This window comes from Leuresthes tenuis, unplaced genomic scaffold (genome assembly GCF_036924035.1).
Source record: "Leuresthes tenuis unplaced genomic scaffold, fLeuTen1.0.hap1 SCAF_5, whole genome shotgun sequence".
NCBI lineage: Eukaryota > Metazoa > Chordata > Actinopteri > Atheriniformes > Atherinopsidae > Leuresthes > Leuresthes tenuis.
The window spans coordinates 11,975,947-12,003,263 of NW_027325359.1; the positions used below are offsets into that span (position 1 = coordinate 11,975,947).

At 41.8% G+C, this 27,317-nt stretch overlaps 3 protein-coding genes across 7 annotated transcripts; 2 read left to right on the forward strand and 1 right to left on the reverse strand.

Annotated features, from left to right (window-relative positions):
• Positions 1 to 112: 112 nt before the first annotated feature.
• Positions 113 to 9,698, forward strand: apba2a (amyloid beta (A4) precursor protein-binding, family A, member 2a). Of its 2 annotated transcripts, none has more exons than XM_072386041.1 (12): positions 113 to 187; positions 1,817 to 3,059; positions 3,290 to 3,391; positions 3,623 to 3,662; positions 3,760 to 3,905; positions 4,249 to 4,335; positions 4,418 to 4,603; positions 4,765 to 4,944; positions 5,111 to 5,323; positions 6,062 to 6,181; positions 6,288 to 6,428; positions 8,866 to 9,698. In XM_072386041.1, exons 2-12 carry the CDS (start codon positions 1,848 to 1,850, stop codon positions 8,935 to 8,937), a joined length of 2,499 nt encoding a protein of 832 aa, XP_072242142.1. In that variant the 5' UTR covers positions 113 to 187; positions 1,817 to 1,847; the 3' UTR covers positions 8,938 to 9,698. The 2 variants fall into 2 exon arrangements, with proteins under 2 accessions (XP_072242142.1, XP_072242143.1); XM_072386042.1 differs by having other exon boundaries at positions 3,293 to 3,391.
• Positions 9,632 to 13,180, reverse strand: duox2 (dual oxidase 2). 2 transcript variants are annotated; one of them, XM_072386044.1, is made up of 9 exons: positions 13,142 to 13,180; positions 12,587 to 12,629; positions 12,029 to 12,213; positions 11,763 to 11,820; positions 11,535 to 11,669; positions 11,143 to 11,350; positions 10,819 to 11,033; positions 10,554 to 10,744; positions 9,632 to 10,213 (listed from the first exon to the last, which is right to left on the reverse strand). In XM_072386044.1, the coding sequence occupies exons 3-9, from the start codon at positions 12,173 to 12,175 to the stop codon at positions 10,202 to 10,204; spliced, it is 966 nt and encodes a 321-aa protein (XP_072242145.1). In that variant the 5' UTR covers positions 12,176 to 12,213; positions 12,587 to 12,629; positions 13,142 to 13,180; the 3' UTR covers positions 9,632 to 10,201. The 2 variants fall into 2 exon arrangements, with proteins under 2 accessions (XP_072242145.1, XP_072242144.1); XM_072386043.1 differs by lacking the exons at positions 9,632 to 10,213; positions 13,142 to 13,180 and having other exon boundaries at positions 10,561 to 10,744; positions 10,819 to 11,028.
• duox (dual oxidase) lies at positions 12,806 to 27,097 on the forward strand. Of its 3 annotated transcripts, none has more exons than XM_072386039.1 (33): positions 12,806 to 12,902; positions 13,166 to 13,286; positions 13,377 to 13,460; positions 13,574 to 13,738; positions 14,176 to 14,363; positions 14,524 to 14,725; positions 15,572 to 15,738; positions 16,008 to 16,071; positions 16,425 to 16,521; positions 16,670 to 16,760; positions 17,694 to 17,796; positions 17,897 to 18,069; positions 18,175 to 18,350; positions 18,457 to 18,575; positions 18,665 to 18,802; positions 18,911 to 19,027; positions 19,746 to 19,945; positions 20,197 to 20,382; positions 20,633 to 20,858; positions 21,367 to 21,460; positions 21,554 to 21,729; positions 21,815 to 21,884; positions 22,013 to 22,051; positions 22,443 to 22,621; positions 22,725 to 22,955; positions 23,829 to 23,928; positions 24,010 to 24,059; positions 24,164 to 24,291; positions 24,373 to 24,526; positions 24,694 to 25,181; positions 25,259 to 25,414; positions 26,688 to 26,816; positions 26,921 to 27,097. In XM_072386039.1, the coding sequence occupies exons 2-33, from the start codon at positions 13,220 to 13,222 to the stop codon at positions 27,041 to 27,043; spliced, it is 4,680 nt and encodes a 1,559-aa protein (XP_072242140.1). In that variant the 5' UTR covers positions 12,806 to 12,902; positions 13,166 to 13,219; the 3' UTR covers positions 27,044 to 27,097. The 3 variants fall into 3 exon arrangements, with proteins under 3 accessions (XP_072242140.1, XP_072242139.1, XP_072242141.1); XM_072386038.1 differs by having other exon boundaries at positions 12,806 to 12,898; XM_072386040.1 differs by lacking the exons at positions 15,572 to 15,738; positions 16,008 to 16,071 and having other exon boundaries at positions 12,806 to 12,898.
• Positions 27,098 to 27,317: the final 220 nt, after the last annotated feature.

The window sequence follows — 27,317 nt, forward strand, 5'->3', positions numbered from 1 at the left end:
CTCATTGCGGCTATTTAAGTGTTTTGGGTTTTTTGTTGGGAGAGACCACATGATGACGGATGTATTTTCTACACAGGTTCCTGGGCTGCTGTGCAGTTTTTATTCAAAAAAAAAAAAAAAAGAAACAGCCATTCCCCGGAAAGCAATCTGCTCTGATCACCCAGGGCCGCCGACAAAACTGATGTCGGTAAGTGACACACAAATCTATCTTTGCATAGAGATGGAAATGTGATGGAGATGCATGTAGGCCTGCTCGGTTTACGGTATCAGGGTCGAAAACAAAGCTGGTCGTGCTCCTGTGGTTCTCCTGCCCATTAGCAGGATGTCAGCATGGTGCAGTCTCGATGCTTCAAATCAAGGTCGATGTGAATTGCAGTAGCGGTAGGATAATGGAATGCTTTCAGATAATAAGGCCATCAGAGTGAATGTGGAGGGAGTGAGCTCCATCACTGCATGCACTGTGTGCGCAGGGAAACTGTATATCCGATTATCTTATCGACATGGAGGCAGATGGAAATGCGGCGTCCACTTGTGGGAAACCACAACAACCAGCCCCGCAGCTGCAGCAGAAGTTCGGCGTAATGCTTGTATAGGATACCGTCAAAATCACGTCAAGGGCAGGGCAGATGCAAGAAAACCCAATTACAGAATCTCAGCTGAAATCCATAATGACCCTCATCGTTTTAATTGCCGGTTCAGCACCATGGAGAGGTCATGGTTGAGGCTGTAAACCGGGATTACAGGTTTTTTTGCACGGATGAGGCTATAATCTCTGTAGCTTTATGATCCGATCAACACCGTTTCCACTCGTGTCATTGTGGACAGGGTGTTTAACCATAAACAAGAGCTTGAACCCAAACCGCACACCGTTTGTTTTTAGCCACAAGCTTACATGTTTGACGTTCAGATGAGGGTGTGACATCTTTGGCCTGGCCTTGTAGTAAACCACTGCTCGGTGTGCTAGCTTCATCACGCCCACTGTCTGACAAATGATAAACCCTTTATTACTTGAGTGCCAGTGTTGAAAGTGCTAACAGAGATTGAAATGGATTTAATGCAGCTCAGGGATTCATAAGAAGTGGAACGTGTGACATTATAAGTGAATTTGCTGGAATTTTTTTTTAATGCTCTTTGCTGATTTTAGTTACCTTCTTTGGTGTTTGTAGAGTAATTCAAGGGCCACAAACAGCCCTTCCCCCCCCAATAATTGTTTTCTTGAATAGTTGATGAACATATCAGAGATTAAACATTCATTGAAAATTAATTTTCAGTTAAAGGGTCATTTAATGTTAAAATGGCTGGAACCAGTGAAATTGGTTGAAACCCGTTTTAATGCAGGCTTCCTCTGCAGGACATCAAGACAAAATTAGAGCAGACACAACCAAGCAAGATGAAAGATAACAGACAACATCACAGACAGGGCTGAGACGTAATAGATGCATCTGTTGTATTACTATTTGTCATGGATGTCTTCTTCATCTTTAAGAAGTAATCATTTGTGTCTCACTGATCATAATAAATGAGGAAGTATCTTCTTGAAAATACAGATTAAGAATGTTTTTGCATCCAGTTATGTGTTGAGTGAGAGATGTGTGTTTGAAAAGTGAACAAGGGAAGAGGTTAGTTTGTGGGTAAAAAAGTCTATAGTTTCTGTATAGTAGTAGTTATTTTCTACTGTTATCTTAGATAACGTCAAAGAAATCTAATCTCCACTATAAAACAAACCTTTTTTCTTTAATGAGAGATATGAATCATGACTGTTGAGAATGTCAAGTGAAAATGTACTAAATCTTTAAATATCTATGAATGTTCACAGGGTTTAGGGTAGTAGATTTAGGGGGCCAGTTATGGCTCATGGAAAAAAGCCAGGAACCATTTCCAAAGTATTGGCTCCCAGCCCTCCATCGTGCCCTGGTGCAGGACTTCTGAAACCAAGCCAAGAAGAGCAACGAAGCTTGGCCAGGGAGAGGACTCAGCAACCATCTTGTTCTTTGAAGGATGGCAACAAAGATCAGCTGACTCCTCCACTTTCTGCAAAGCACTATTACATGAGTTGTGACCCAAGTCCAGAGGACATGGAGGACACCTGTTCTGAGTACGACAATGTGGGCTCTGATGTCGAGCAGGACTATGAAGAGGTACCACATTTGAACAGAGAAAGCATCGTTGACATCAGATATTACAAACAGTATTGTCCTGAGGATGAGAAGCACATAGTGGGTGATGATATTAATGAGAATGCTGCTGCTGCGGACCAGATTCAAACCCCAAAAGCCCGACTGAGCACAGAAAAAACTGAGGGGTCACAGTCAGACTCTAAGCCATATAAAATGGGTCATCACTTTATGTCACATTGTGATCCAGTAGCTGGGGTTGAAGCGGAGGGGGCGGTGAAAAAAGGCAAAGGGGACAGGTTCTTCCACAGTGAGGAAGATCAGTTAGAAGAGGTTCTGGATGGGGCCAGATTTATAGAGGATTTAGGGGAGACAGAAAATGATGTTCAAAGGCTGACCAGTCTTTATCAGAACCATGAGAATGATAGAATCAAAAAGGGAGGTGATGATAGAAAAAGAGAAGATGCAACTCGAGCCACAAGAAACCATAGTATGACAGGAGCAAGTAAAAAGTGCGAGTCCCACATGGGTTCAAAGGAGAAGGAGCGGCACGGTAAAGGACGAGGAAGGAGGGGAACAGGAGAAGACACTGGGCAAATTGTTTCTGGGATCAAAGGGAGCGTAACAACCAGTACCGAGCAGCGTCCAAAGACTGCATCCAGGGACTGCAAAAAGTCCACAGTGAGGTCCAAGGCTAGGCCCGATTCTACTAAGAAACATCCTCCTCCACCACTCCGTCATTCTCATGCTCAGTTACCTACGGACACCCAGAAGGTCCAGCCTCATAGAGAGACTCCTCCTGTTCCCAGACCCAGTTCCTCTGCTGCTAACAGTCAGGAGAGCGAACCCAGGGTGATCAAACCATCTCTGGCTCCTCATCACACAGCAGAACAACAGAAGGAGTCTCTGGAGGAGAGACAGAGAGGGCCAGAGAAACCAGAGCAGGTAAGAAATGCAAACACAGCAGGTCTGAGTCAGGTCCCACTGACTGTAGCTCATGACTGTCACTGCTTGTGTCCCATCTACCACCACGGCACTGCAGACTGAATTTAATCATGCTTTAATCGTACACTTATTCAAAAATGGTCTTTGTCTAATTTTCTCCACTGAGTTATCCTCTGTAAGCAATATTCAAAACAAAATTTACCCAAGTTAAAGCTGATGTTTGTGTAAAGCAGGGTGAGATGCCAAGCACCGCTGTGATGACTGAAGAAGCCCCAGAGCAGCCGAGAAGGCCTCCAGAGCTTGCCTCTACAGAGGAAAGCGACTCTTCAAAGGTGGACTTTGGTTTCACTACAAAATATGTTAAGGGGGACAATAAATAACTTTTAATATGTTACAGTATAATTGTTTCTGCAATCAAATCTATTTTGCACTGACTTTATAAGAGAGGGTCGCCTTGCTGAGTTGTGATAATTGATAATCAATGTTGCTTTTTGTTGTATCTTCAAGGAATATTTTAATTTTAAATCCATTAATATATCTAATCTTTTGAACTTATTTTAAAGACGACACAGGAGGCTGCTTCTTTCCCCAGCTTTGAGGATGGTAAATATCTCTGAAAATGATTGAATTTCATGGCATTTATAAATCAACGCAGCACATGACAGTGTCATACTACAGAGTGCTCTATTTTTCTGCATAGTTCCAGGTCCCTGTGAACCAGAAGATCTTATTGACGGAATCATCTTTGCTGCTAACTACCTTGGTTGCACTCAGGTGTTGTCTGATAAAAATCCATCTAAGTCTGTCCGCATGACGCAGGCTCACGAAGCCGTCAGTCACGTCAAGGTAATCTGCCCTAAGTTCTATGTCCTATGTTTTCAGGGTTAAGAAATCAAAATGGTTGTATTTCTAAGATACTTCACCAGGACTGGCATAGTAAAAGGAATCAAACTGCCTTTTTACTGTGCACTTGGAAAAATCTACAGCATTTCTAGATGTGTGTGTGCTCGGTGCCTTGTTTGTAAAGGTTAGCTGTGCAGTGAATTCATTTATTAACCACATAGTGGAGCTGTTGCATGCCCTTTTTTTCTCATCCTTTTCATGTAGCTGAATGTTTGTATTCTGCAAATAAAGCAATGTGCTTTAAGCTAAAAAGTAATGTGTGACTAATATGAAATTTATTTCAAAGAGCCAAGATGAAGACTCTCAAATGGTGACAGAAGTGGACCTGTTCATCTCCACTAAAGCTGTCAAAGTACTGAATGCTGACACACAGGTTAGTAACTCTCTGAGCTTTGTGTGGTGATTAAGCATCCTCTCTGTGACTACTTTTTACAAATTGTCTATGCTGTCTTTAGGAGACAATGATGGACAGTGCCTTGCGGACCATCTCCTACATCGCAGACATTGGCAGCATTGTGGTTCTGATGGCACGGAGGCGCATGTCGCAGGCCTCATCGGAGGACTTCTCTGAATCGTCCGACTCTACCAGCGAAGGGAAGAGTCAGTACAGGATGATCTGCTATGTCTTTGAGTCAGAGGATGTAAGTGTTAGTTGCTTGGCTGCATCTGGATTGTACATTAGTTTTTAGATATTTCTTCTGTGGTCACTCAAACCATTGTGATTTTTCTCACTTCCTTGCTGTTGTCAACTGGGATAGCCTTTCTTCTGAGTAGTTTTCCCCAAACGCTCCCCTTCCCATAGGCACAGCTGATTGCACAGTCCATCGGTCAGGCTTTTAGTGTTGCCTACAGAGAATTCCTGCGAGCCAATGGCATCAACCCAACCGACTTGAGCCACAAACAGTACAGTGACATCATCAACTCCCAGGAAATGTACCATGATGACCTTGTCCATTTTTCAAACTCGGATAACTGTAAAGAGGTGAGACATTTTTCTTTTCAATGGATGGATGGATTTCGCTCTAACTGCTATGGCGCTAACAGAATCGTACAAGTTCTCTTGACCCACTGTGTGAGGTTCAAAATGTGCTTGAAAGGGTTAGAAACATGTTTTTTTTTACATTTATTTTTTTAAATCTGTGTTTCAGCTATATGTGGAGAAACAGAAAGGGGAGATCCTCGGCGTGGTGATAGTGGAGTCTGGCTGGGGCTCCATTCTGCCCACCGTCATACTGGCCAGTATGCTGAACAGTGGCCCTGCAGCTCGCTCTGGAAAGCTTAGCGTAGGGGATCAGATTATGTCCATCAATGACACAAGTCTGGTGGGGCTGCCACTGGCCACCTGTCAGGGCATCATAAAGGTGAGGAGCATATTGTGCACTTTCATCCAGTTAGTGTTTATACTTGTTTCAAATCAGATGAAGGTACATGCACATCCAGGAAAATCATCTGGTCAGTGGCCAAAAAGACTGTAAATTTCCAAAAAGTTTGATTTTGAATTTTCCTGGTTCGAATCCATGTATGGATCTCGTTTGTCTCTTTGTGGCCTTGTGATGGACTGACGATTTGTCCAGGGTGTACCCTGCCTCTCGCCCAATGACAGCTGGGTTAGGCTCCAGCCTCCCCCCCCGCGCGACCCTGACTTAGATTAAGAGGTTATAGAAGATGGATGGATGGATGAATATGAATCAAAACCTTCTGGTGGGCTTATTGCATACTGAGATATAGCACAACCTCGCTTGATCTGCAGAAAAATTAGGTGGATACACAGTACAAATGAGTGAATAATTGTATATGTAATCATGACACTATACCATTCTAAGTTAGTTATTCCAGTCATGCAATCATGCAAACACTAAAGAATGATGCGGCTAGCAATATTTTATTTATCTATCTACCCAAATCAGTTAAATATCTCTGCAGCCCCTGAACTCCAAATCCATTCTTTTGGCGCAAAAGAGCTTTATGATGCAAAGTAATAAGTTTGTTACAACAGTATTAAAAGATGTATCATTGGTTCTTTTCTTTTTATGGGATTTATTGACATAGGTACCCTTTGTAATTACCACTACAGGAATGTGTTTTTGCATTTGCTCCAGGGTCTGAAGAATCAGTTGAAGGTAAAGCTGAGTATTGTGAGCTGCCCTCCTGTCACCACTGTCCTCATCAAGAGACCTGACCTAAAGTTTCAGCTCGGCTTCAGTGTTCAGAATGGCATAGTGAGTAAGCTTGAGTCAAGGCTCAAAGTGAAAATTGCTCTGTGCAGATGATGGCGAGTGTTCCATATTATCTTGCATATCTTTGGTATGTTTTGGGCATCTTCAGATCTGCAGTTTGATGCGAGGTGGCATTGCTGAAAGAGGCGGTGTTCGTGTGGGACACAGAATCATTGAAATAAATGGTCAGAGTGTTGTTGCCATGGCACATGAGAAGATTGTTCAAACCCTGTCTGTCTCAGTGGGTGAGGTAAGAACTCGTCATGACACAAGATGGCAATTTTCCCTGCTTACTGGACCACACAAATAGAGCTTTCAGAGCAACTTACAAACTCAGACTGATTCTAAGAGGAAAAAAAAGATTGCTAAAGCATGCATTTAATGAATAAATTAAAACAATCTTAATTTTTGGAAAAAAGTTGATGGTTAAATAGGTAAATCTAGACTCAAAAGCTGATGAAAATCAAATGCTAGCAGTGCAGCAGAGGTTTAAAGCCCAGCAACTACCAATTGCACAAAATGCAACATAAATGAATAAAGATAAAGACATATACACTGCAGACGAAAAGTCAAATTTTACCATTTTTGTATGGATTGAGTGAGAGCATAATTTAAGAAGTGATTTGTGAAAATAAGTTGCAGGAGGGGTTGGCATCAAGGTGGAGGAGACAAAGAAAATATTAGAAAAATACTGAATTAATTCATTAATTGAAGGCAGTTTGTGTGCTGCTTTGTGTGTAGTGAGATATTGTGATGGCATGATGTTCTGTATGGATCTACAAGATGGAAGAAAGGCTGCACAACACTGATAGCTGTCCATGTAAAAATCAATGGATGGAAAATATGTTTGTGCGTCAGTGTAGCAGATGCACCCATTTTTAGCTCCAGAGCCTCTTTCATACTAGACAAAAAAAACCCACTAATGTTCACATCTGGCTTTTTTCTTCAATGAGAAAGGGTCAAATCAGCCTTCCGCCCTGTGTCTCATGACTCTGCACCTGCCACTTTTGTATTTTGTATTTTGTTGCCAGTTAGGAGAGCAGCCCACACCTTACACTGTCAGAGCTGCTGTGGTGGGCTGACTCCATCTTTTCAGTCAAAAGCAATAAACTCTTATTCTCAGAAATTCAAACAGAGCATAACCTGAGGTCCACCACAACCTGTAGCCAATTGAAACTCATTTCCTCCTGTGTAAGTGCTTACTTTATGTGTACCACCACATTGAGGGTGGCCTTGCTGCTGTTGGCAGTGGGAAAGGAACCAGTCAGATTGCATGTACCTTTTTTTCCCCAAGTTGCACAGTAAAAGTGATGGTGGCTTTGTGCAATATTCACCTCAAATTGATAAACGAGTGCAAACAGGAACAGCCCGTCACCACTTTAGTCACCATGAAACCACCACATTGTCACAGAGCACAGGACACAGATGCAGGGTCGCTTTCAAGGCAAGAGTGTTTATTAACAATAAACAGGTAAAGGATCTCCAAAACTGAGCAAAAACAAAAGGCTGTGAAACTCCTGAGACACTCCCCTCAATAACTATGTTTAAAGGGGAGTGCAGCTATGAAAATTATCAAACAAAACTCTCTCCGCGCCAGGAGGAAAACAGAACAGGCTATGAATGATTACAAAATAAACTTTCACGCACTTCTAATGAGGCGGACTTAAACAAAAGACGCTCACCTGATAAACGGGGCACAAACGCTACAGAACATAAAACTCCACGAAGGGAGGCACTATCAAACTTAACAATTATCACTTAACTCTCCTTTAACGGAGGCAAACAGGATATACTAAAACTCAAACACAAAATCACTCCACTAGAGGAGGAACTATGAAACTATAATCATTACCCGACGCAGCGCTCCTCTAACGGAGGTGTCTATAAAAACGGTTACAAATCAAAATCACTCCAAAACGGAGGAACAAAACAGACTAAGAAAACTTACCCTGGGCTAAACTATGATATATAAATTACGAAACAAGGATGCTCTGTAGGAGGATCGCTCTGCTACAGGCTCAGAGTTACAGAGTTTCAGATGCTAGAGTGAAGAACACGTAATGGTTGCGACACACTGGCCCAAGACAAGGGAGAGGCAGACTATTTGAATACATGAGGAGCCATGGGGAACAGGTGGAAACACATAGGAATCAGGGAAGACAATCAGACACTTGCCACAAGAGGAAGGGCAAGATACCTGAAACGAGAGGGAAGTTAATATTTCAAAATAAAACAGGAAATGCCAAGACAAGATATGACTCAAAACATAAAACGTGATACACATGTTGTTCCTCCTTTTTTTTTTTTAAGTAATCTGCAAGGTGTTAGGGTGTTAATTTGAGGTGGATTCTATTTCTATTCTTAAAGAGGCTTTCGATCTTTCTGCTAATCTAACTGACTGAATGCTGTCACTTCAAATTTTCAACATAGATATGAGATCAAAATTGATCTAATATAGCTCAACAGGCAAAACCTTCCTCGTCGACAATTCACAGCTGCTGACATACAGTTAATTTTGTTTTATCTATTCATTTTTGTGCCGATACTTAGCTCCATCAAAACAACAAAAAACGCTCATTTTGTCAGTGAAGTGTCCAAGGTCTCTTCTAACTTAGATGGGAGTCGATTAGGCCTCTTGCGTCACCTGCAGAATGGCCCCACTCCTCTCTTCTCTGCCTCTCTATCAGATCAACATGAAGACGATGCCTGCTGTGATGTTCAGACTGCTGACAGGACAGGAGACTCCTGTCTACATATAGAGACCCACATGGATCGGCCCACTGCGATGCTGCTCGACTGGCTGCGTCGGTGGACAGGCGGCTCCGCGGGATGAGAAGAATTTATTTTTCTATCATTTTAGTTTTGGCCTCTTGTTACAATGCTGTAAAGAACATCCAGTTCTCATTTTCAGGTTCTATCTTGGATTACATTGTCATAATGGCCTTATAATGTGAATACCATCTGTAGTACTGTACGTGAGTTTATGGTGTCGAAGAGAAGTAGCTTTATGGTCATGTTTATTTTCTTATGAAGAGATAAATTAGTACATTTATTTTTTATTTAGTCATTTTTATAAAGTGTCTGGGGTTTGAAATTGTACTTATACTGTAAATACTTTGGATTCCTCAAGGACTTGTTCGGAAAGGCCATATTACTCCTGCAGAATACTGTATGCATGTGATTATGATAAAAAAAAAACTGACCAGGGATTCACTCTCAATCTGACATGGTAATCAATTACAGTAAGTATTAAAAGATGATAAATAAGCTGTACAAAGGCATTAAACTCTGTGTATTACGGTAATGCTGAAGGCCAAAGACACACCTATTATTCAAAGACATACAGTATTGGGTGATCATAACCTTTACCAGAGCATACACGAATGTATTAATATACACATTACTGGATGAATGTAATGAAACAACACTCTTAAAAATATAATTTCACTGCTGAACTCATGTTTGCTTTCATTTTATTAAGGTGTTGCAAAAACAAAAAGAAGTGCTGAAAAACTTCAAATATAAGACAAAATAAATACATTTGGCTGAATTAGGGAATTTGTACTTATATGAGGCATTTCATACATCCATCCCCACGTTTTTTTCACATTCACTCGACACTCAGAATGTTCAACCACTCGGGCTGCTCACAGAATTTGCCCACAGCATGTTGGTACCAGAATAAACTGAGAGGTTACTGGATAAATCCTAGTGGCACAATCCAACATAAATGCAACCTCGCTGCATATTTTGTCTTATGATAGACAAGGCCATCATCCATATTGATCAGTGTATCTACACACATACACACACACAAACTGTATGGATCCCATACAAATCTATATTTTGTTTACAACTACTGCACTCTGACAATGAACTTTAGAAATTCAGATATTTACAGTTAACATGTAACACTTACAGGCTTACATAGATAATTAAAACAGTTGTCTGTCTGTAACACATTCAGCTGAAGTATCTTCAAGTATAAACTCTGGAGGCTTCCTGGGAGGAACCTTGACCACTTCATACAAACTCCTAAAACAAACAAAATGGTCACAGTCAGTATGCTGCCAATGTGGAACAGATACAGTATATCATACCTGCCCAAAAAATGACACCCTCTGGATTAGGGATGTATTGTATCTGACACGACGGCCATAATAGCTGTAAAATTAATTCTATTTTAATCTGGCATGAGTTATCATACTGGATTTGTCACATTTGTTTCTGCTAAATTAGCTGCGGATGAATATCTCACAGTAATAAACATTCAAACTTGTATTTTTCCAAACAAATTGGTGAAAAAAAATTAAAGAGTGACTACATCTTGCAAAACGTTACCCATGATGATACCGAATCAATGCGATCAGCTTACCGTTGCCCCTTTTGAATCCAGTGGCGATATCGTCGCTCCATCGAGGAAAACTGAATTCAGGTAGCCCTCCCAGCAAGACGCATCCTCATCCTCACAGCTGTCCACACTGACACTGAAAGCTTCTTTTATCTTCTCTGGCATCAGAAAGTTTAAAATCACCACAAGAATCCCAATGACGGTGCACAGCACACCTGCAAACGGTCTCAGTTAGTAAAAATCGCTGCTCTCCACGTGGCTTCAAAAGAGGGAAAAACAATGTGATCACCTGTTGCCAGGGCCAGCCAGAATGAATGGCTGTACTCTGTCACAAAAGGGTCCGCTCCTATGGAGAAAACACACTGAGGTGCATTCATGATTGTGGAGAAGGAGACCATGGAGAAGAAAATGAAGGCAGCGGTGGCCATCATCATATACCCGGCATACAGAATGACCGGAATGGTGAAGAGGATGTTGGCGAGCATCCAGCAGCAAAATGCTGTCCTGTGGAACAATTGCAGTTAAGTTGTTTGAATTTCTGCTTTTATCCAAAGTATCTGATGGGACTAGCAACATACCATTCGACAAGATTAAAAAATGAGTTGTTAATCACCAGAGGGTTGCAGAGGCGTATCGTCCAGAGTATCTATACTGAAAAATGAGACCACATGGGCTTCCCAGGGTGAATTTTTCAGCAATGTACAGGATGGGGTTGGGTAAACCCTTCTCTAGAGCTCCCTCATACTCTTCTTCGATTGTGTCATGCCAGTTGAACATCTCATTGTAGTTAATGGTCTCATTGTGCTGCACAATAGGATTCCCTGAGAGGAAAAACATGATGTAATATGAGCAACTTACAGAAGATTCACCTAAAATTCATAACATAAAAAAAATCTCAAATATTAGAAAAGTGTTGTGTGAACACTGAAACCAATTATCCAAATTGCTCAATCTTTAAAACTGCCAACACATTACATCCACAGATGAGCTGCGACAGTGACTCACCTCTTAATGTCACATTTATGCCGTACAGCCCAACATGCAGGCCGACATCAGCATTAATCACTGCATTGCTGAAAGACTTGTAGGTGGCGTTTGTGGTTATTCTGGCCTCAGCCCAGTTGTTAGTGAAGTTGAGAACTGCACAAAGATGACATCAGGGTAAATATGATTTGGCAGGAAAAGGGAAATCTGTGAACTATTCCACAGCTTTGATGGGAGTCCAAAACTCACCCACTATCACCACTCCTATGAACAAGCTGGTAATTATCCTTAACATCCAGAACAGCCGCTGACAGGAAGTGAAAGAGCAGAATGAAAAGGATGATTTTAAATAATAATAACAAAAAAAAGAGTGAAAACAAAAAGATCAAAGCATTACAGCATACTACTCCCATTGGTTTGCAATTTCAACAATCATCACAGCAAACTTAAGAGGGACAGACAACTCTGGAAGCTGTTTGCCGTGAGTCACAGGTTAACTGATGGATTGCACTCACCGACTTCCCTCGTATTCCTGGCAGAATGAGAAGAAGACTGACTGCTAGTACAAGGAAGACCAGAATAATAGTGAGCAAGCGGCCACTGATGATGAAGGAAGTCCTTTGTAGAGTGTAGAATGGGTAAATGTCGTAGTAAAAAGTCATCTTAGCTTCTGATCTAAGGATACAGCTGAGAGCAGGCACTGTAACAGAGAAGGCAGTGTTACTGGCTGGGTTCTCAGTTTCTTCCAGATGCAGAGATAGTTCTACTCTTGCTGCTCAACTGATAAGGGATAGTATCCTCTTGCAACATGGCACATAATTAAAAATGAGCGTGTCTAAGTTCTGTAATGGCATCCAACTTTGGCTCGCACTGTGTCTTTATAGCAAAGAAAGAAAAGTATCTCTTCAATCCGCAAAAGGATGCACTTCTATACATCTGTGTGACTTCTTCAGTTTAACTCTTGACTAAGCTCTCTCCTGATTTGAATGTATTCAATTGAACCTAAATACAAACTTTTAAACAAAACCACTTATTCTAAATAGAAATCTGTAAAAAAGTAAAAGATAGCTTACCTGAAAGTTTCAGGACAAGGACGGAGGAAGATGACAGTGAAGTCTGAAAGATGAAGGGACATACACTTCTTTTATAGCAGTGGTCCCCCCTTATGTTACACAGGAGGAGGAGGAGGAGGAGGTGGATGCATTTACTGGAATGCTGTGGAAAAGAGGTGTGATCTAGACACGATGGGCATTCCCATTTGGGAAACAAGTCACATACACTTTGGAGATAAGCTGAGAAACACACGTTGGCTTTTATTTCAGCATTCCTCAGGTACACCTGTGCTCCAACCTGCATTATATCCGCTCAACATCTCCAACTTTGCAGTGAGTGAGTATTTCATCTGCTTTAATTAAACACTGAGGATATGAAAAAGGGGTATTGTCTTTGGATGACTCAGTTTTACATAACTTATCAATGCAAATTGTTTTGATATTCATTAAAGAACGTAAAATGCATGTAGTTTTGCATGTAGAGTTGGATTCTTGCTTCTTTTTTTTTCTTTTCCTAACTCTGCTAAACTAACAAAGTATAACATTAAAACAAAAACACGGATGTATGTCAGTTACCTCCCTCTTGTCTTCACTTTTCAGAAGCCCTTCACTCTCTTTAGCTGAAGACTGAGCTGAGGAGCACCTCTCGCATCAATGGATTTGCGTAAATGGGTTTGGAGTGTGTGTGCAGTGGTTGGCTTGGTGCTCCTTGTCAGCGAACGTAAGTAAACAGCATCAATATTTCATAATAGGAGTCAGCTGAATGCAGAAAAAGCACGCGAGCTGTTTTATTTCAATATGCACTGAGCAGATGCGCTGTGTGAAACCACCTGGGAGGTCCCTCGCTTCGACGGCTGGTACAACAGTTTGGGATATCCCAGACGCGGAGCTGTCGGTAAGTCAGTTGTCAGTAAGTTGACGAGAGAAAGTGTGCAGCAGCAGCGGCCGGACGGTTGAGCACAGCCAGCAACAATGCACCTGGTCACCTCACTGTTCATGCTCGCGCAGGTTCTCACCTCATGCGCCTCGTGCCCGCGCACTACTGGGACGGAGTCTACCAACCTGTACACGAGCCGCTGCAACCGAACCCTCGCAGGCTGAGCAGGCTGCTGACTGAGGGGCCCTCCGGTCTGCCGTCCACGCGCAACCAGACCGTGCTGTCTCTGTTCTTCGGTAATTACAATGCATTTTGCCGCACTCAAATAAGCTGTGAAAAAGATTCTACAGACAAGCTATAGACACCTTCACAGTAATAAGAGTTTTCAGGACGCGCCGACATGACGCACAAATGTTTTCTACCCATTTTTAAATCAAAGTGCTGCTCAGGTGTATCAGCTGCCCTGCTTTGTTGTATAGTGTACTTTAAAGTAGTTATACTACTTTAAAGGGCTGATATTTTATCACAGAGCACAGCAGATGCAATTATGCTATTAACAGAGGATCGGCATAAATTGAAGAAATAGTCAATATTTGAGGAAATTACCGTAGGATCTTTGCGAGATAGAGTTGTGCTTCTCCTCTGCGTCATCATATTGGTTGAGAATATACAAATGAGATAATATAGCGGGTAATGCCCATCTGAAATTATTAACTTTGCTGAAACTTTTCAGGTTATCATGTTGCTTTTGAAATTTTTGACTCAAGAACTCCCGGTTGTCCACCTGAGTTCATGAACATCCAAGTCCCTAAAGGTGACCCTGTCTTTGACCCCACTGCCACTGGAAAAGTCTTGCTGCCCTTCCAGAGAGGACCATGGGACAAAGAGTCCGGGCAGAGTCCCAGCAACCCTCGCACGCAGGTGCTGATTCGTGTTTCTTATCAGTGTATGACTGGTGATGCATCTCAAGTCGCACCGCAGCCCTCAGAGAGAGGTGTAAATGCGAACATGGCCAGTAAAGTCACAATTTTCTTCTATCAGAAGTCGAGTCATGTTTAGAGAAACTGTGCAACTCTTGCAGGTCAATTTGGTGACAGCATGGATAGATGGAAGCTCCATCTATGGCCCCTCCACATCTTGGTCTGACTCCTTGAGAAACCTCTCTGGAGGGCTCTTGACGTCGGGCTCTGAGTGGAACATGCCGAATCAGGGAGGAGGTCGCAGTTTCATGTGGAGCGCTGCAGATCCCTCTACTGGAGAACATGGACCAGAAGGCCTTTATGGTGAGAGTTTTTACACTTTAAATTGGCTGACAGAAGCCATTGAATTGACTTCTGATAGAAATCATTAATCAAAGAGATGCTTTAACCCAAAAGTTATTTTCCTGCTTTAATGAAGTGAGGGTCACAAAAAGCTGAGCTCTGACATTTCAACTTAAATGCTTCACAGCTCATGCTTAGAGTAATTACAAATTAGATGTCCAACTCTCAGTAAATCTCATAACTGGCCTGTAAAATTAACTGTGTCTTTAAGGATTATGGTACGACAGCACTGTAGTCTTGCAGTGCATGTGGCAATATCCAGCTGACCAATACTGCAGGCTGCTCAAAGTAAACAAAAGCAAAAATTGTTGGCAAATATTATTATTATTATTTCACACATGATCGGGGCTGCAATCGGAGGTTGAGTCAGGAGAGGCTCAGCCTGACGTGGGTTGTGACTCTTCAATTATTGTGTAAATGGCATCTGAAACTCACCACAGTAAATCCCTCTTTCTATAGCAGAGAAGATGCCACACATGTGTCACAAAACCATTGCTTTGTTGCAGTTGTTGTGAAAGGTGTGGGTATGTTATCTGGGTCAGAGATGAAGGATCTTCTTCCGTTGTCCATGTTCTGTTGTGACAAACGGCCAATTATCTTTGCATTAGTTGTTACAGATATTTATTAATCAATGCAACAAGAGTCTGACACAATGGAAATGATGTGCAGGCTATTTGAGAATTTTAAGGTAGTTTCTTTCGATAAAATCTTTCAGATACCTGACTCATTTTGGTTCTCTGTTTTATGACCATATTGCCGTTAATTCACCTGATGAAACAGCTTGTTTGTGCCATCCTTTGTGTTTAGAGTTGGGAAATGCCCAGGCCAATGAGAACATGTTCACGACAGCAGAGGGGATTATCTGGTTCCGCTACCACAATTATATCGCCTCCAGGCTGCATGAGGAACACCCAGAGTGGTCAGATGAGAGGCTGTTTCAAAATGCCAGAAAGACCGTTGTGGCCACATTCCAGGTAGAAGGAAAAGTCTCTGTGTAATCCTCTCGCTGCACAGATGCTGATTTAATTTGCAGTCTGGAAAGACAGAGGTTGCATCAACGACAGGTGGTCGTTAAGGGCCAATGCGTCATCCCTCACTTGTCGCAGTCCTGTGTCCTGCACATACTATCTTGAAGAACAAAGCACTCATAAGATTTCTTATCACATAAAGCCACAGTGACAGTTACAGTGAACATGAAAAATAAATCCGCTCTCACCTTTATTCCTGCTGCATTTCCACACAGAATATTGCTCTCTATGAATGGCTGCCTGGATACCTCAGAGACAAAAGGCTTCCTCCTTATCCAGGTAAGATTCCACTGGAGAGCATGTGCGTACAAGTAGAGGGGAATAGGTAATGCACCAGTGACCACAAGCTGTGGTGAGGTGAGCTATCGTTAGTGGTGTTTGACAAAAATGTGCTCCGTCAGCAAAAGTGTCCCCCTGAGTCTCCATCTTCTGCTGAACAAGCAGCCATGACCGAGGAAGGTTAAAGGACAATGGTCAGATGATCCCATGACCTTAGTCACATTTCATTGCTGCTGTTGCTGCCTCACTTTCTCTGTTAGGATAATGCAGGACGTTTGCATGCACAGTGATCTTTATGACTTTATTTTTGTTGTCATTCTGTTTTGTGTTATGTTGTATTTTCCTGTATACAGGCTACCAGAAGTTTGTCGATCCAGGGATCTCGCCTGAGTTTCAGGCTGCTGCCATACGATTTGGTGTCACTATGGCTCCACCTGGTGTTTACATGAGGTAGTGGTTCTATTTTTTTTCCCAGGGCTCCCTTGAAGCTTGCCAATGTCAGTGCCTGCTCTGAACGTTGTCCTACATCACCTAAAGCCCTGTGTGTAGATTCCTTGAAATATATATCGTGTTGTGTTGGCTCTGCTTTTTCCAACAGAAACAGAACCTGCCATTTTCGAAAGATCATCAACAAAGATGGGAGTACTTCGCCAGCAATGCGGCTCTGTAACAGCTACTGGAAGCGGCAGGTATGTCATGAGTAAACTGCTAATTGTTGTTAACATAGAGGACGATTGGACAATAATTTCATCTTGATACTATTTCATATCCATCTTTTAAAGCATTTATTTTCTTCTGCACCATAAAAGGCCTCAAACTGACTCGAAATCAGAGTCTGTAAAAAGTTTACAGTTACCACAGATATGTATGTGCACACGTATCATTTAGTAAGACAGTGGAAAAGTACAGAAGGATAACAAAAATGTGGATCGTTGTTTTTACAAATCACGGTGCACGTGTTCGCATTGATAAATCCTCAGTCAGCATACAGGAAATGTTCACTTTTGCAGTTACCGCATGCTTTGGGGAGATCTCTTTGACGTTTATTTTCTGCTGAGTACAGATACATTAAAGGTTCTATGCACAGAGAAAATGCTCACTGCGTTGGATAATGTTGCTATGCCTCCAAGGAATTTGCCTTTTAATTTAAGACTAAAATATACATGTTATGCTGTTTAAAGCTGGCCTTGTAAATACCAGCTATGAGAGAGATAACATTCAATTTGGTCCTGAAATATTTGGGTATTGACACAGTTTGACTAAAATTGTGATTACTTATTAAAGAGCTGACATACCTAGAGGCTTTCTTCAGTTTCGATGTGATAAACCTCTATGTAAAGCTGGAAATCGCCATTTGAATCCTTTAATCATTATATGATTGTAATTTGAGCATGTTTTAGTAAACACCTTAAATAACGTAAACTGTTTGAGTGTCCAAACATTCCCAGTCCTAACTAAATATTCTATAATCCTTTCTATATCATGTATTTAATGTATTTATTCATGTTAAATTCATTGATATTCAGACATGTATGTAGCATGAAGTCGATTCTACATGAAACTGCATTTACTACCTGATCTTATTGATGGTCCTTGAGGTTAAATAGAGTTTTCTTCCCCAGAGAGTCAATATGAAGACAGGCCAGGATGTGGATGACCTCCTCATGGGCATGGCTTCACAGATTGCAGAACGAGAAGACAGTATTGTTGTGGAGGATTTGAGAGGTTGGTAGTCTTTCCTATTCGCTTTGTGTCGTCCCTCTACACGTCAGTCGCTAACACCAAAACAATATTCAACCTTTTGATATGACTCACACGTTGACAGACTACATGTACGGACCGCTAAGATTCACTCGCACAGATCTGGTTGCTACGACCATCCAGAGAGGAAGGGACTTTGGTCTACGAAGTTACACAGAGATGAGAAAGGCTTTGGATCTGCCCCCCGTAAAGACATTTGCAGAAATCAATCCTGAGCTCAACAGGACCAACCCACAGGTTAATGCTTCAGTTCGACAGCATCTTTATGAAAACACTGACCCATTGTTCCATAAAAAGCAGAATCCTGTGAATGAAACTTTGTTGTGTGATGTGTTGCAACAGCTGCTCCACGATATTGCAGAGCTGTATAACGGAGACATCTCAAAACTGGAGCTCTTCCCTGGTGGACTGCTGGAATCTCATGACGGTCCAGGTCCAGTTTTCACCGCCATAATCCTGGACCAGTTTGAACGCATCAGAAATGGAGACCGCTTCTGGTTTGAAAACAAACACAATGGGTAATCTTAAGGACTTTCTTCCAAAACTGAAACAACGCAATACAACTGTAAGCCCATAGCCATATGGCAAGATAGTCATCTTTCATCTCTGTGTTCTTATCTCCAGTCTGTTTACAGATGAGGAGATTCAGACAATCCGCAGCGTCACATATCATGATGTTCTTATTGCAGTCACAAGTGCAGAGGTCACTGATATACAAAATAATGTGTTCTTCTGGAGGGATGGTAAAAATCCAATATGTCTATGAGACCGAGTTATTTTTCACAACAGAAATACTCTTTGAAATACAAAAGCTGTCTTTGTTTGTTCACAGGTGACCCCTGTCCTCAGCCCACACAGCTGAACGCATCAATGCTGCATCCCTGCACTAATGCTACAAAACTTGATTACTTTGATGGGAGCAAAGCTGGCTTTGGAATATTTATTGTTGTTTTGTTTCTCTTCCCCGTTGGTCAGTATCCTACTGTCTCTCTCCCTCTCTCTCTTTTGCACAGTAATAACACAGATATCTCTCGTCAACAGGTTTCACGTGAATCATTTGATTATTTTACCTTTACAGTGAGTTTTCTAGTCGCCTGCATGGTGGCTTATCTTCGGAAGCACAGGTACAGGAAATTCCAGAGAAGACGAGGAAAAGCTGGTGATAGAGCAGAGGAGCCAGCTGTGGGAGTCACTGGTATGAAATCTGTGGGATTAAAAAGAAAATCCTTCTTGGAAAGTGTTTTCACTGTCCAGTGTTGATAAAAACATGCAGGATTTAACATTTACTCACTGTCAGCGAACAGTCAGCAGCCAGTGTGGCCCTGGTCATGACCTGCAAAATAGAATAGATTTTATGTAACCAAAGTGTGACAATAAGCCTAATAATACAAAAAAAAAAAACTGGGAGTGACTGGAAGCAAACGATATAGAATTTACAAAGAGAGATAATTACATAACATTAGGTGTTAATTAGGTCAGTTAAATTTGGGGCGGCCGTGGCTCAGTCGTTCAATTCCCACTCACACTCAAATGATTGGTGAACTGACAGCTGGAGGGGTGGCAGTCCACCTCCTTGCCATGACCGTACCCCCATGCACTGTGAATGGCCGCCCACCACTCCAGTGTATGACATCTGTCTCCATGAGTGTGTGACCCTGTGCATGTGCATGTGTGTGTTCAACAGGGGCCAACCTGGATGGGTTAAATGCGGAGGACAAATTTTGTGTATTTCCCTGCATGTGCATGACAATAAAATCTGATCTTAATCTTAATCTGATTTGATCTGATCTTAATCTATGTTAGCTACAAGGCTCAAGTGATAGCTGACATTAAGCTTGGAAACAGAAAAAAATCTAAAGACAATTATGATTACAACAATGATATTCCTCTTTCATTCTGCTTTTCCCCTCCAGCATATGAGTGGCAAGGCCACGGAAAACAGCTGCACCCAGTCAGTGTGGACGTTAAGAAGAGAAGGGTGCATGTCTTTGACAGATCTGGGTCCGCTCACCGCTGCCTCAATCTGGGCAACCAGGACTACCTCGATGTCCTTCTCTCCAACGACCGTCACCATAAAGCTCTGCTTCTCAAAGTACCAAAAGAATATGACCTGGTGAGGACTTGTGATTGATTTTAAAATACATGTGCAATCTTGCTCAAGAGATTTGGATAATTCAGACAACTCGGAGTGTTTACAGTTTATGCTCGTCTAGATTTTTATTTGATACGATGAAATTTCTTCTACTTTAATTTTTCACCTCATTTAATCCCAAATGTAGGCATGAGTGTGCATCTGATCTCCATCACTTTTATCTCCCTCCAACCCTGTTTGTCCTCTCCCATTCTCCCTGTTTGCTCAACCAGGTGCTGTTTTTTGATGAAGAGAGCAAGCGTGCAGAATTCGTCGAGCTTCTGGGCCTGGAAGCGACGGACATCAGGCAGGAGATTAGAGTGACTGAGATGGGAGAGAAGGAGTTGCTGAAGGAGGCTCTAACCAAAGAGCAGAGGGCTCAGATTGTGGAAACTTTCATTCGACATGCTTTCTCTAAGGTACAGTCAGCCTCTGGACGTCTACCTCATCCTCTGCTCTGCCACAGCCGGAGCAGCTTCATACTCAGCCACAAAATGTCGTCAGTTCTTGTTTGAGGTCAAATTAGGTCCACCCTCAAACCAAAAGAACTAATTGTTGGTTGGTCTTGACAGTGACCTCATCTGTGATGACATCCGCCACTGACGTTGGTGATATTACACTATGGTGACAAATAACAACTCTGTTCCTCACTCTCCCTCTGGAGCACAGGTCTTGGAAATAGAGAAGTGTGACGCTGGAGATATGAGTGGTGTGTCCCGCAAGAGAGCCAGAGAGGTTCTCCAGTGTGAGCTGACAGCGTCAGAGTTTGCTGACGCGCTTGGCCTCAAGCCTGACTCCTTATTTGTGAACTCCATGTTCACACTAGCTGATAAAGATGGAAACGGTTACCTCTCCTTTCAAGAGTTTCTCGATGTTATAGTTATCTTCATGAAAGGTAAAACCGATCACTCCAAAACATCCCACCTTGTTTGCTCTTCAGACAAAATGTACATGTAAAGAGGCCACAGCTTATTCGAGGATTTTACGGCATGTTTTAGCAAGAACAAAACTGATGCATATCAAATGAGGATTTGTGCACACATTCGGCATCTTAAGTTAATTGAGGTCTCCAAGTTTTATGACATTCTCTTAAATTTCTCTTAAATGTTTCAGAATTATGAATAGTCATTTGATTTTGGTTGGTCAGCACCTTTTCTGATGACCCACTATATCTGCAATTGAAAATAGATTTACGGCACACACAATGAGACAATTAAGTTGGTCAGTTGATTAAATTAAAGAAAAGAATTCCATGTTATCGCAGGATTTACAGACTAATCTTGTGTAGATTTTGTCAGCGAGACATCTGCAATAAACTACACAAATGTGTGATACTTACACACATCTGCATGCTTACTCATGTCATTGATGACGTGTATATGCTGATGTTTGTGTGGCTCCAGGGTCTCCGGAAGAAAAATCCCAGCTGATGTTCTCCATGAATGACATCGGTGGAACTGGTTACTTATCAAAAGAAGAATTTGCCAGGATGCTCAGGTTTCAGTGATGCTTCTCTTTCTTTTTTCGTGACTACACAAAATGTTTTTGATGTGTTTGGTGGGTCATCCTCACCCTTTTGATGAATTGCAGGTCTTTCATTGAAATCTCCAATGGTGCTCTGTCAAAGAAACAGGCAGAGGACGGCATCAAGGCCATGATGCAGGCCGCTGGCTTTGATAACAAGGAGAAAATCTCATGGCAGGACTTTCACTTCCTCTTGAGGGACCACGAGAAGGAGCTGCAGTTTGCTCAACTCAATGTCAAAGGTTAGAGAAAGTTTAGTTTAAGAAAGATATCTTTTGTCCACTTCCCCGACCTTGTCTGATGGATGGGTGTCTCTGTTGTGCACAGGGATGGAAAAACAGGGCAAGAAACGGCTGAGTCGAGACCAGAGAGTGTCCTTTATCTGTCCAGCAAACAGGTAAGAACACGACACTGTAAAAACTTATCGAGAGAGCAGAGAACAAGCTAATGTTCCATATCACTACAGACACATAAAATCAAGATCATGATCTGCTTACGCTTTTCTTTAACTTTTGTTCACTGCAGCAACAAAACAGATGGAGTGGAGTTACGGAGACGAAAGAAGTATGCCTGTTTTCTACTTTTACTGCACTTTCAAATTACATTCTGACTATGAAAAAAGGAATGATTATAAAGATGTAATCCCTGGTAAATGGATACGTTTGAACAATTTTAACAGGCAGTGTGTGTTTTTAACATGGTGATCATTTCTTAATACTCATCCCATGTTCGCAGATTTAACTTGGAATGTTCCTCTTGTTTGTGTAGTTAGAATAGTTTTGACTGGAAGAGATCAGTTGTTTAGTATGGAAAACTATGTCTGCTTGTGATTTACATATTTGTGTCACCTTCTTCTTCTTCTTGTGTTCGTGGCCTGTGTGTGGTCAGGATAGACAATAGGGGAATAGAAAATAACACATTCACTGAAGAAAGCTCCTGGTTGCTTTGTTTTCAGGTTAGGTGTCAAAACTCCAAATGTCTATGTGAAGCCCAAGCGTGAGCAGTACATTAGGAACCCCATACAGCAGAAAATCCAACAGTTCAAGCGTTTCATCGAGAATTATCGCCGTCACATCGTGTGTTTTGCCATCGTATACGGCATCGCAGCTGGTGTGACAGCGGAGAGATGTTACCGTGAGTGCAGAACATTGTGTTTTGTCGATTGATCGTACTACTTAAGTAATCCTTTGCTCGGTATGTTTTTTTTGGTTTGGCCTGATTAAAATTCTGCGTTCAGACTATAGTTTGCAGGCTGCATCGATGGGAATGCCTGAGATATCCGTGGCGGGCATCATCACTGCTCGTGGCACAGCGGCTGGCATCTCCTTTCTGTTTCCTTACATGCTCCTAACCGTGTGCCGCAACCTCATCACGCTTTGCCGAGAGACCTTCCTCAACCGATACATCCCCTTTGATGCTGCCATTGACTTCCACCGCTTCATGGCCATGACAGCCATCGTCCTTTCAGGTTGGTGGGGAATGCTTCGGGAACGATAAGAGATGATAACATTAGATATTTTTTGTAAACATCTTACTTTAGTTTTCAAAATGGTCCTTTTCACATCCATCTTGTCTCTCCAACTCATCCTCCAGATACATTCCACCAACCTTTTACACTCCCATTCCCACACTAGCATACCGCAGCCGGCCAGAATAATCAGAAGAGAGACAACACTAAAGAAATAAAACAGGAGCAGAATATGCTTTCCCAAGGCTAAAAGAAAAGAATTTTGGATCCAGATCTGGATTTGCATATATGTTAATCACAAGCTGGGCCCACGCCCCACCATGGATAAAATAATGTCATGCAGATCTCTCAATGCCTGTTTGAGTAACCCTGTTACAGATAGAAAAAACAACCACACAACCTCCTTTGAAGAGATAGAACAAAAGGAAAAAGAAAACAAGAAAAGAGAACAAATGAGTTCATACTCACAGCCACACATTTTAATCCATACTCTCTGGCAGTGTTACAAGAGGAGGGCTCTATGAATCATTCTGCTTTGTTCTCACAGTAACAGTAGTGAAATAAATGGGTCCATGTTTTCCTGAACTCAGCCGTTTTCTGTATAAGGGCATATTTAATCTTTTTCTAATTTTAAATAGGACAAGACAGCCTTCAGCCATCTGGCATGACAAAGGGGTTTAAAGTCTTTCCAGTTAAACAGGATAAGACCATGAGCTGGAGGCGCAGTTGATTGCATTATGAATATTTTTTGCCCAGGTAGCGTCCTCAGCTTTCACACTGGAAATGCTACACTGGAAAGAAACTAAACGATATGTTGAAGGCTTCGGTTTCTTTCATGCTTTGTTTTCATGCTTTTCTGTGTTCTTCCTGCAGTTGCTCATAGTTTGGGCCACGTGGTCAACATCTACGTATTTTCCATCAGCGACCTCAGCATCCTGTCTTGTCTGTTCCCCAAAGTCATAACCAACAATGGGTAACATTTCAGAGTCCAAATTGAAACTGGTAGATGCGATGGCGTTATTTTTAGGTTTTTCAAAATTTGTTTTCCTTTTAGGTCTGAACTTCCTCCCAAGTGGTACTGGTGGTTCCTTCAGACTGTCCCAGGTATATCATGAGACTGACCTTAAAACTTACACCTTGAGCTGTAAAATACTCAAACTGACTCTTAGATTATGATGTCATTTTTTCTTTTCCTCCTCTATTCTTAGGGATTACTGGCATTTTGCTTCTTATTGCTTTTGCATTTATGTATGTGTTTGCCTCTCGCTATTTCCGTCGCATCAGTTTTCGTGGATTTTGGATCACTCATTACCTCTACGTTGTTGTGTACATTCTAGTAAGTACTTTCTGACTTTAATACACCGACAGTGTGGCTGGTTTAGAGTGGTTTGATACCAGCTTTGTGTTTATCCAACAGACTGTTCTTCATGGCAGCTTTGCTCTTCTCCAAGAGCCTCGTTTCCACATCTACTTAATTCCACCTGCTCTGCTCTTCCTGCTGGACAAACTCATCAGCCTTAGCAGGAAGATGGTGGAGCTCCCTGTTGTCAGAGTTGAGCTGCTGCCCTCAGGTGACACATCTGATTGATTAAGATTTAAGCTTTATTTTTTGTTGTTTTGTTTTTGTGTGTTATCACTCTGTTTCTCTTTAAAATGAGTTTTTCATCGTGTGATTTGACTTTTCCACGTAATTTTCGCATTTAAGCTAAAACTTCCCCTTTGGCTATAATACCTTTAGGTGTGACACATCTGGAATTCAAGCGACCCCAGGGCTTTGTGTACCGCTCAGGCCAGTGGGTTCGGATAGCATGTCTGATGTTGGGAACAGATGAGTACCACCCATTCACACTGACATCAGCACCTCATGAAGAAACCCTGAGCCTGCACATTCGAGCTGTTGGCCCCTGGACCAGCCAGCTGAGAGAGCTCTACACTGAAGAAAGCCTGCTCGAGCTTGGAGCCTATCCAAAGGCAGGTTTTTCTTTTTCAACTCATGCGGTTTTCTTAGCTTTCCCCTTGTTTTGGAACTTTTGTGACACAAATGTCTGTACGTTGTTTCATCTGAAGCTGTACTTGGATGGCCCGTTTGGTGAAGGTCATCAGGAGTGGATTGACTTCGAGGTGTCCGTTCTGGTGGGTGGAGGAATAGGAGTCACACCTTTCACCTCCATCCTCAAAGACCTGGTGTTCAAGTCTTCCATCAAATCCAAGATCCTGTGTAAAAAAGTGTGTCCTAAAATCAAACAGTGCATTTTTGATGTTACCTAGAAATCTTCTTGCTGACAGCCGTGTGTTGGTTGAAGGTGTATTTCATTTGGGTGACACGGACACAGCGTCAGTTTGAGTGGGTGTCAGACATCATCAGGGAGGTGGAGGAAATGGACACCCAGGAGCTGGTCTCGGTCCACACTTACATCACTCAGGTGGCTGAAAAGTTCGACCTGCGAACCACCATGCTGGTGAGATCTGCTGTTACAATTTCCAAGAATCCCATGAAACAGAGAGTGGATGGAAATTGATCAAATGTTCCTTTTGTTATTGTTACTGATATCAAAAGAATGGTTTAACATAGTATTTTGATATTTAGATATATGGTTAATAACTTTCTGCCAAATGTTCAATAACAATGAGCATTTGTAAAGCTCACTAGAAAAACACATTTTTCCTATTTGACACCTCAGCTTAGCTCCTCAGCCTTATAGTGATTAATAATCATGCACATGAAACCGCTCCATGTTTTTACTGTTTGTTTTTTACACAGGTCACACTAATAAGGTGTAATAGATCACTGAGCTTCAGAGGTGCTGCTAGCTACCTTTTTCCACAAAGTCTGCTGAACTGTCCCCCCTGTAATCAAACTGACATGAGAGCACTATCATTTTTTCTCATAATGTCTGTAATAGCGGTAATAGCGGTTCAATTTTAGTGTATTTCAGTTCATTACCTGTAACATATCTTAAGTTAGTTGATCGTTGTTGACACATAAGCCTTTGCAGATGTGTTGACAACCTTTCAGGTGGGACTAAGGCTCTCAGGAAGTGGACTGACAGGACTTACATTCATACAAGTAGATTACATACAGCACACATATTGATTTGTATAGAGAATAGATCTTCAGAAGCATCACATGCTTTTAGTACAACCCAAACTCTACATTAGTTGGGATACTGTGTAAAAGTTAGAGGAAAACAGAATGCAATAATCAGCAAATCTCATAAACTGATGCTTAATTTGCAATAGAGAACCTAGAAAACATATGAAATGTTAAAAGTGAGATACTGATATACAAATCTGAAGTAGGCAAGAAAGGCTGGAAAAGTAAGTGGTACAAAAAAGAAACATCTGGAGAAACATGTTGCAGTTAATTAGTTTAATTGGCAACAAGTCAGTAACACAGCTGAGTTTAAAATGAGCACCTGAGGCCTGCCTGCTGTCCAGACATTTCACCAACTGAAAACATTTAATGGATTATGAAATACAAAATACTATAAGAAAGGACTATATCAGACAAAAATGGGACAACATTCCTCTTCCAAAGGTTCAGCATCTGGGCTCCCCAGTTCTCAGACTATTGATGCTATGCTAAACGTGGAGTTTTCCAAATCATTGTATTCTATTGATTTAATTCAAACTTTACACAATATCCCAACTTTTTTGATCCGGGAGTTGGGTTTTATTACTATGAAAACCTGAAATGACTTTCTGAGCATTTTCTTTGTAACTTTTGTTCAGTACGTGTGCGAGCGCCACTTTCAGAAGGTGTGGAGCCGCAGTCTCTTCACCGGCCTGCGGTCTGTCACTCACTTCGGACGTCCGCCCTTCGTGTCGTTTTTCAGCTCACTGCAGGAAGTTCACCCTGAGGTCAGTCATTCCTCCGTCCGAATCCGCCTGTTGGCTCAGTACTTCAGCCTGGACAACACAGATCCATTATTCTAACTTATGACTGCGTGTTATTTTTTCTGTAGGTGGGAAAGATTGGTGTATTCAGCTGTGGACCACCTGGACTCACCAAGAACGTTGAGAAAGCTTGCCAGCAGATGAATAAGAGAGATCAGGCCCATTTCATCCATCACTATGAGAACTTCTAACCAGTTCTAATCTTTTGATTGCATGTTTTTTGATTGCAGGCTACTTGTTTCCACCTGATTGAATTAATTATATTCATTTTTTAATTTTTTTTCCTCTCAATCATGAACATTATTGCTCCATTGATTGCAATCAAGAATGGGGAAAACTTATGTAATGCAATGCCACAACAATGCTAATTTCATCTCTTTTTTTTTGCCAAAGTTTGTTCCTCATGTGAGGTACGGACTTAGTTTGGACTTGTGCTGCCTTCATTTGTTGTACAAATGTGTTTTT